At 36.3% G+C, this 9,752-nt stretch overlaps 1 protein-coding gene and 1 pseudogene across 1 annotated transcript; both read right to left on the bottom strand.

The window, feature by feature from the left end:
• Positions 1 to 1,751: 1,751 nt before the first annotated feature.
• LOC143637471 (inorganic phosphate transporter 1-4-like) lies at positions 1,752 to 3,525 on the bottom strand. Its single transcript, XM_077104854.1, has one exon. It carries the CDS (start codon positions 3,523 to 3,525, stop codon positions 1,936 to 1,938), a length of 1,590 nt encoding a protein of 529 aa, XP_076960969.1. The 3' UTR covers positions 1,752 to 1,935.
• A 4,341-nt stretch (positions 3,526 to 7,866) lies between these two features.
• LOC143637470 (ethylene-response factor C3 pseudogene) lies at positions 7,867 to 8,893 on the bottom strand (annotated as a pseudogene).
• Between the last annotated feature and the right edge of the window lie 859 nt (positions 8,894 to 9,752).

The raw sequence follows: 9,752 nt of genomic DNA, 5'->3' as shown, positions 1-9,752 counted from the left end.
TCCTGTTATTGATAAATATATGAATGAATAATGGGTTTAGTTTAATAATAATAATGGAATAGAGAATTGGATTAATAAGTGAACAGACCAGTAAATTCATTGGATCAGATTTTGCCGCCGGTGAACTGGGATAGTGATAACGGTTGGATATTCCGGCATTCTTTTGTTTTGTTTTGTTTTGTTTTATACTTGCTCCAACCTGGATTCTGGAGTTTTAAAAAGTGCTACTTTGGGCCCCCTTACTTACAAATTATACAATTTTTTTACTTCGGTTATGATACTTAGAGCACCCATAACATACACCGGAACCCGAGATTTGGTTCTATATGGAGGTAGACAAGTTTGAGGAGACAAACTTCCTTGCATTGTGAAGCTCAAGTTCATGAGCAAGGTTTGTGGATGCAAACAAGAGTAGGGCGAGTTATGGTGGCCACCACTCTCTCTCTCTCTCTCTCTCTCTCCCTCTCTCACACACACACACACATATATATATATATAAGATTTTAATATTTTTAATGGGTTGAAAAAATGAAGGTTTTTAAACAGGTTTGAAATAGGATGTGACATGCTGAGGTGAAGGTTTGTGAGTGTTAGCGTTGTAGTTGTTAGAGTTAATTACTCGATGCTTTATGTGATTTGTGTGAATCGCATGTATGCTCCCAACCACTATAACATTATATGTATGCTCCTCATTGTTTCTAAAACATAACATGGGTGGTCCTTCGAATAAATAAACTTTAGTTTTTCTAGTTAAGTTAGTATGAAATGACTAAACTACCTCTCTTTATTAGAAAGGGTTGGTTTTTTATTTATTTTTTTTTTACTTAAATATCAATTCCACTTATTATAATATAATTCATTTATTTTTTTTAATAGTGATTGTATTTTAGTCATTTTGCATTCACTTAATAGAAAAATCTAATACCCATCCATTCTAAGGAGCGTTAATGCTACATATTAGAAGCAATTTGGGAGCATACTTGAAATTTTAGAAAGGTGGAGAACATACTTGCAATTTGCGCAAATCATGTGGAAAATCCAAATAACTAACTCTAATATTTAGTCTTTAATAATAGTCATCACCAATCAAAACAACTAGTCATTTTTTTAAGTAAAGATGCTAAACACTCACCAAATAAAAATTTAAAATCATATGATGGCATTGGCAGATATGTAAACCCTCTTATTTCTTTAACAACATATAAATGTTAGGAAAATTACCTTTATTTTATAAAAGTTTTGAGGCAATTGCATATAAGCTCTTATAAACTTCAATAATTTATTTTATTTTTACCAACTCAAAACTAAAATCCTATATATATCTCCTCTCTTAATGAAAAAAATTATCAAATTTTCCTACAAAATGTCCTTTTTACTCTTAAATTGCACTAAAGCTTTAAATTGTTTACAAATAAATTATACAACCTTTAGCAATATAACCAAACCATATAAACTACCGTAGATGTGTAATTTTTTAAAAAGTATAGATTGTTATTGTTAACTTATTATTGCGAATGCATGTATTAGTTTTGTAGGAAAACTATCACTAAAGATTGTTTTCTATGCATTTCCGACGAATACTGTCATCAAAAACGATCTGGTTTCATGTAGGTGATGACTAAAACAAATTGTTTTCATAAATTAAAACCCTCTCTCATTGCTTTTGTCGATATTAAAGATGTTTATTAGATGGTTTTCATGTTTTTCGAGTGGAACTTAATACGAATTCTAAAATCATTTGTTACATACAATTAACATTTGCAATTATGCTTGAAATCAACATTTGATCGTCATAATCTTCAAACAATCTTTACTAGAAAACAACCTTGAAGAACAAAGTTCATAAAACAAAACAAGTAGCAAGTCCAAGTGTCCAACAACTCTAAAATCTTTAACAAACAAATATTAATGAATGAAACAATTCAGGCTATGAGTTTAAACTTGTTCAGTAATTTCTTCTTCTTCTTCATTCTCACCGGACATCTCCTCCAACGACTTCCCATTCGACTCGGGCACCAAAAACGTACATACCATGCCCAAAAAATTAATCACGCCCAATACAATCAACGAGTTCTTCACCCCAATACCCGCAGGGTACCCAGCATCCGCCTTAGCCGGATCCTTATTCTGAGCCAAATACAAGAACCCAAACGCACCCACAATCGCACCTAATTTCCCCGAAGCCGCGGATATACCATGACAAGTCGACCGAAGCCTAGCTGGGAAAATCTCGGCCGGGACCACAAAAGTTGTCGCATTTGGCCCAAAATTCGCGAAAAAAAACGTTAAAGCGTATATCACCACGAACCCGATATTATTTTGAGGAAGAGTCCAATGATCATATGGGATTGCCAAGGAAAACATAAAGATTGTCATCATCGCAAACCCGAGTAGTTGTATCTTAAAACGCCCAATTCGATCGATCAAGAACACCGTAAACCAATACCCGGGTACCGTACTTAATAATGCAATTAGGGTTTGTGCTCTAGCGATTCTATAAACCTCATAGATCGCATTCATCTTTTTGGCTGCTGGAATCCATCCAATGGCACTAAAGATATCCTTTTGGAACAAGTTTTGACTATAATAAGCAATATCCAACAAGAACCATGTGCTTGTTGTTCCTAGTAAGTGTAACCCGTGTCGTTTAAGGAACTCTTTACTAAAAAGACCGAAACTGTTACTAGGTTTCCCAACAACCTGGTCAACCTTTGACTGCTTGTCCTTAATCTCCATTTGCATCACTTTTGACATGTCCGCAGCCGCTTGGTTAGTGTTCTTCGCCACTAACGCGGTGAACCGTGCAGTTTCTGGCATCTTCATTCGCCAATAATAAGTCAATATCGCGGGGACCGCTCCCACCATTAGAATAATCCGCCACACATAGTCCGCCTCGGGAACCGTGGACCCCACGGGATCTATCTCGTAAGGCGAAGATGGATATTTTGCGTTAAACGCCGACGACACAATAATTGCGAAAATGCCACCGCCTAAAATACCAAACCCTTGCATGGCGAACACCGCCGCAATAAACGCCCCACGTGTTTTCTTATTCGAGTATTCCGACATGATGGTGGCCGAGAGCGGGTAGTCACCACCGATCCCAAACCCAAGCCAAAACCGGAAGAAACAAAGAGTGGTCATAACCGATTTCGGACTGCTTCCGAAAGATAAACCCGAAGCAATTGAACATATGCACATTAGCATGAGTGTGATACCATAAACCTTTTTCCTACCAAGTTTGTCACCGAGCCACCCGAAGAATAGTTGACCCGAGAGCGTTCCAACTAGCGCGACCCCATTGACCGCCGAGGAAACGTTTGGAGGTAGGCTTCCAGGCTTCGAGGAGCCGGGTTGGTGGTAGTATATTCGACCGAGCATCTTGGTAACCAACGATATGCAGAAGAGATCATACGCGTCGGTGAAAAAGCCCATACCAGCGATTATGATTGCGGTGAAGTGGTACCATTGTGTTTTTGCACCGTCTAGGGCGTTAAGAACTTGTAGATTACCGTTAGATGCCATTCTTTTAAGGAATTAATGATCTCTAACCTTATTTCACTGCAAAAATACAACATGTATATAAATATTAGTTAAATAATTCTTCAATGAGGATAAACTTTATGTAGGTTATTTAGGAAAAAGACGTGTAACGTTCAGTTTATTTTAGAAACTTATTTGTATTTGAGCCCTTTTTTTTTTTTAACGGTGACTTTCACAGTTAAGTTGGCCCCGCCACCCCACTCAGGCCAACTATGTTGATATGATCGGGATCCACGCTGACATCCGAGTTTGGCTTGGCGTTCCCGGTAAAACCCAGTTGGGTCACCTTGCCTGAAGGCACGACATGTTTTAAAATCCGGTAAAACCCAGTTGGCTCTGGTAAAATCCGGTCGTCCTACCATAGTTTCTCACCAAACTTTATTTTTTTTTTACCGAACTCCCAAGATATATTTTCATGGGCCTGGGACTTATAGGGGACGAAGGACGACATGGATTTTCGAATATTAAAAACATTAATAAAAAAATTTGTATTTTACAGAGTTAAAACTTATGTTCGCAACCTTTGTATACAGAATTAGTTCACTTAGCAAGATTGGTAATTTTACATGTGTTGAAAAATTTTGTACTTTTAGGCGATTCACGTATACTTTTAGGCAAACAACATAGAGTTTTCCATCAAACTTAACCGTTTTTCCATCAAAATTTAACTCAACTATTAAAGTTTTAGTAACCCTAACTTCTTCATGCGGATGACATAAATTTAATCAGATTACAAGAATATTAATAAAACTCGTAACATCTAATATTCATCTTGATCATAACTTATGTGACCATATCCTACCAAAATCCCAAAAACTGTTTTGATTCATCTTCTTTTTGGGTTTTGCATAAAATCTTGGTCTGGACTTGATATATAAATGCATGCATCATAATCAGTAAATTAAAGAAGAAAACAAAAACCTAGATACCTGAATAGGTCACGAAACTGAAACCATTCGGTCTAAGAATTTGATGAGGGTTTGGTATATATCTTTGTGTAGAGGAGAAGAAACTAGAGTTGGAATTAAGTTAGGATAGAGATTAATAGGCCTGCAGGGTGTTGATTTGCAACAAACAATCCGATATTAAAGTTTGATCTGCCGTGATATTTGCTACGATTGTTGAGACTACCATATTTTACTATTTAATTTAATTTATTTCTTTGTAAACATGATATCATCATATGATACCAATACTTTAATTAGGGAAATATGTTTATTTATTAATTTAGTAATTAATTCATTGATTTTTTGAATTATATGGAAATTCATGTCTAGATTACGTAAAATAATATTTGGAAATTAATATTTTATTTGGGGTTAGCTAAACATAACCCCCTTGTCATACCCCATCCATTTCCTTCTGGAAAAACCAACTTTCATATTACCCTTTAAAATCAGATAATTACCAAATTAGCATAAAATTAAGAATTTAATTTTTTTTTTCAAATTGCGCTTTTTTATGATTTCGGGTTTAGGGTTTATTTTGTATTATAAAGAAAAGATATTATAAATATTTATAAAATTAATACTAAAACTATAAATTAGTAGTAATACTTGATAGTTTTTAATTTGATATATTGCATATATGTTGTGTATTTGTATTATGGATATATTAATTTGTGTGTATTATTGTGTTTGCATCAACGTGCAGCATTTAATAATTAAACGTGGAACAATGTAAGTTGGTTGTGGCTCAATGGTAGAGCACTCACTTTACAAGTGAGAGGTAGGGGGATCAAACCTCACTACTACCAACTTATATGGGAGATATGAGGGATGACCCTGGCTTGCCAGGGTTCGAGTCCTGATCTCACCCGGTTTTACCAGCTCCTCGTTGTCGTATCGTTTGGCGGGCGTGGGGGTCGGGTTTTATCCGGTGAATCCCTCAACAGGTGGACAGCTAGGGGCTCCGTCCGTCCGGAGTAGTGGCCGGCTCGGGCTACCTTTAGCCAATGGGGGCCGCGTACAGGGTACCCGGCGTTACTTAGTTGGCCGTTCAAAAAAAACTTGGAACAATGTGTTGCTATCTATTTTCATTGAGTTGTGTGGAAATTGCTAAACGGTTTTATTTGTTTTACCCTTGTACAAACATAGAACCGACCCTTCATGCTAATGGTCCGGTTCACGTAATGATTTCAGTCAAAAAATAATTTACAAATTTATGAATTTTAGCGTTTAACTATTTCACCCTGTGTAATACACGGGTATCTAACATAGTATTATATATAACTACCGCTTAACCAACCCATTTTTTTAAATAACTCAAATAACCTTACCGTGGTAATTGAAAATAATTACAAAGTACAAAAACTAAACATCATTTACATGTCCAACTCAAGCTCATAATCATGGATCCATATACCAAACCGAGTCATGCACAAATCTACGTACTTAGATGTTAATAAAACATTATTTTCACACCAAAAAATGAATTTGTAAAGAACTTGGAAGAAGGTTTAATTTAAATGACCCAATGGAAGAGTCTCCTCTCAAATAATTTGATGTTAAGTAGCAGAATGGGGCAAACGGCCCAGTAGTCTTTATCGAAGAGTCCCAAAAGAACCACATTCAACTATTCAAGTATTCAATGAATACTGACTTTTTTTTAGATGTGTGCTAAATGCTTGAATCTTTGTTTGACAGTCGCTAAAATGCAACTATTAAAGCATAACTGAATATATTCTTTTATATAATTATTATTAGAAATCCAAGTATTACACGGCCTGAAACAATGAAACCCGTGCTTTAAACTAAAATCAATCATCTTAATTTTACAAGTTGCAAATTTATATATTACAAAGGATCGATGGATAATGAGTTACTTAATAATAATAATAATAATAATAATAATAATAATATATTATTGTTATTATTATTTATACTACTATAATTGTAATATTCATAGTAAAAATATGAAACCGGCCCTATTTTTAGTTAAAGATTATACATGTTTTACGACAACAAAAACAATGAAGAGTATGGTGAAAATATAATGATAAATTACTTAAGTAATATTAATATAACTTTCTTAATAGTAAAAGGTTCCGAATGGGATATTTATTAGCAGGTTTCACTTAATTGTGTTTTATTTCCCTTAAGTCAAAAAAATCTAGCTAACCTTTAGGAAACATGCTTCTTTCGTCTTTTTTCCCTTTTTTCTTTTTAATTTAGAAAAGATGTCCCACAAAAGACCAAGCTCACACGATTTTTTTAATTTGCGATTTTGTTTCCTCGTTATTTCCAACAAAATAAGGGGCAATTTGGTAAAGGCATAGCCAATCCAAATATGCCTTACAATTCTTGCAAGTCATAATTGAACACAAGTAGGCATGGTTTTTTATGTTATAATATGTATTTAATGTTATTTAAACGGGTAGAATAGTTTGCTAACTTAGATCATGCGTAGTCATAAAGCCTTATCCTCAGGCATTATGTGTCACGTGACGTTCAGTCAGAGTTATGAATTTTTACAAAAATATGGTGTAGTCATAACGCCCTCATAAAGCCATAACTTTGTTATTTTATTTTTGTGTCTTCCACCAGCGTTATACACAAAACGCTCAAAAAAACCCCATAGCGCATGGGGGCGGTGTTCCCCGGCGTTATGGGCCAAAACGCCTGCCATAACTAGGCCACTACGCATGGTCTTAAAAAAATATTAAATATGTTAGTATCATACGTGACCATTGTTTATTGCTACCACCTGCTCGTAGTTGCAAACACCATTGCTACTGTCCCACCATCCACATCCTTTGCCAACACCTCCACTTCCGCTATCACCGCCATGGCGCCATTGATGTCCATATAAAATTATATCTGATCAACACTAGTACAAGTGGTTATATGATTACATAAAACCGAAAGAGCCGCGCTTTTAACGTGTTTTAAGTGTAAAAGTTATAATTGTTAGATTACGACCTAAAGAGTTACCAACCAAGAATGGCATTTCAGAAGACGATTAGGGCACCACAATTGTTTGTCATATATAGAAAGAAAACATTCGGCCAACACAATTATTAATTTTGTCATGTTTAACATAAAATCAAGTCCATACATATTTGTCACGTTTGCATATGAAAAATAAGCTTTTTACAACTGATCATGTCACGTTAATACCGTTGCCACGTACCATCTAATGCGTTTCCAAAGAAACATATAAAAAATGTAAGTATTTTCATCATCTTTAATCTTTAAATCATAAATATAATTACCAGGAATAATTTTACACGCCTAATACATAAACAACTTTAAACACATAACGGTAATAACTATATAAACAAGTATACAATATATATTAAATGTAATACATAAGACGATTAGACGGTTAGTTAACCGTTTACCACACTCTCTTTTGACTCCCATTATATCTACCACGCACTATATAAAAAAGCAGTATGCGTCTCAACTCAAAGTTCTCTACTTAAAACCAGTTCTGCATTGAGAACCCGTAACTAAACTTAGAAAAATTTACATAGAGATGAAGATACAACAAATACAAAGATCATAGATTGATAAAACAAGATTACCAAGATATTGTGGAACTAGTTTCCGAGGAACACAACAATTGTTCTAGATAATCCGCACCCAAATCCTCAAACACCACCAAACTCTTGTCATCCGTCCCACAAACACCAATATTATCTTTCTTTTTCCTATTAACCGGTCTTTTCCTCATGGAGTGACGTTTTTATAATGCCATTACCGGTGAACACCCTTCTTCAAACCCATACTTCATTTCCAACAAAGACTCTTTCACTCTCTCGGCTGGAAAGTTCAACACGGCCGCGCTCCCTCTCATCGAAAATGCGGCTTGATCATACGCCATGGCGGCTGCTTCCGCGCTATCAAACGTCCCGAGCCACACCCGGACCCCGTGTCGGGTGGAGTCTCGTATTTCGGCCGCAAATTTCCCCCATGGGCGTCGTCTTACCCCTCGGTAAGACTTTGGTGTCCGTGGGGGCTCGGGTTTGGATTGGGATGATTCGGACGTTACGTCCTCTTCTTTGATGATTCGGGTGGTTGAGGATTCGGATTCGGGTTCGGGTTCAGGGATTTTGGCTAGCATGTTGAAAAGAAGCATGTCTTCGGAGTCGTTGAGGTTAAAGGGAAGGGAGTTGTGGTGGAACAGGAGTTGGTCCCATGATTGGTTTAAGGTGGGATGGTTTTGTTGAATAAAGGAAATGTTTGCCATTTGTGAGATTTGTGATGAGTGATGGAAACAGAGTGTTCTGCCTTATATATACTGTTGGAAAATCTTGATGTTCTAGAGAGATTTATTAAGAGTAATAAATGGTGGCTTGTTTAATTTTCTGTGTTTAACTAATTAAATGTAATAGTTTTATATTTCAAATTGTGATATATTTCACTTATATATTTTTTATGTCCACCCTCAAAAGGGTTTTTTTTTACAAGATCTAGGGGTTCACAAGCTAAACCAAATCAAGCCAAGCCATGAGAGTTCAAGCTTAACTTGGCTTCTTTCTATGTTGGCTTGGCTTGAATTTTATAAACTGAGCCAACTTAACTAGGCTCCTATAGAGGTAGGGTACCAAAAATACCCAAATATCTTTAAGTACTATCCGCGGGTCAGAGGGGACACCATCGCAAGCCACCCGCGGGTCATATAAATCACCATAACTCAAGACAAAGGAAGAATATTTATATATCCTTGAATCTGTGTGCGGGAGGATTTAGACGCCCACATAAGACATCCGCAGGGTACTGTTTACACCCGCAAGGATGACCAGAAAGCAACGTCATACTACAGCTGTGATTTCCCAACTTCGTTCTAAAAGATTTACCAAGATCCTCTCTTGGTAAACACGTTTCCCTTTAGCCAATATAAGTAAGGACAGGTGGCCAGGTTGTTATAATTGTGCACATGGCCAGGTTTATCTCGTCCAATCATATATGGACAAGTGTCTAGGTTGTTACAACCATACACATGGGTCGTATAGCCCATCCTATCACAAGAGGACACATGTCTAGGCGGTTACAAGGGCATCTTCTAGAAAGGGACAACTGGGCAATTAATATTCCCACACTATTCGACTATAGATACTCCACAATCTCCATGAGGTAATACATTCACTCTTCACTATCTACTCTAAATACTTAAGTACTTTATCTTCACCGGAAATCGTATTTATTCTCACGCCAGAGGGGGGTTACGGGAAGACCCCCCCCCCCCTCTTGTCATTCCCGTAA

This window comes from Bidens hawaiensis, unplaced genomic scaffold (assembly GCF_021521415.1).
Source record: "Bidens hawaiensis isolate Kalapana, Puna unplaced genomic scaffold, B.hawaiensis_p1.1 tig00008321_1, whole genome shotgun sequence".
In the NCBI taxonomy this organism is placed as follows: Eukaryota; Viridiplantae; Streptophyta; class Magnoliopsida; order Asterales; family Asteraceae; genus Bidens; species Bidens hawaiensis.
The sequence above is the reverse complement of the archived record's forward strand: the minus strand, read 5'-3'. Positions and strand labels throughout refer to the sequence as shown.

Bases quoted from the DNA above. Each gene is read 5' to 3' on its own strand.
- LOC143637471 (XM_077104854.1), bottom strand. From the start codon at position 3,525: ATGGCATCTAACGGTAATCTACAAGTTCTTAACGCCCTAGACGGTGCA.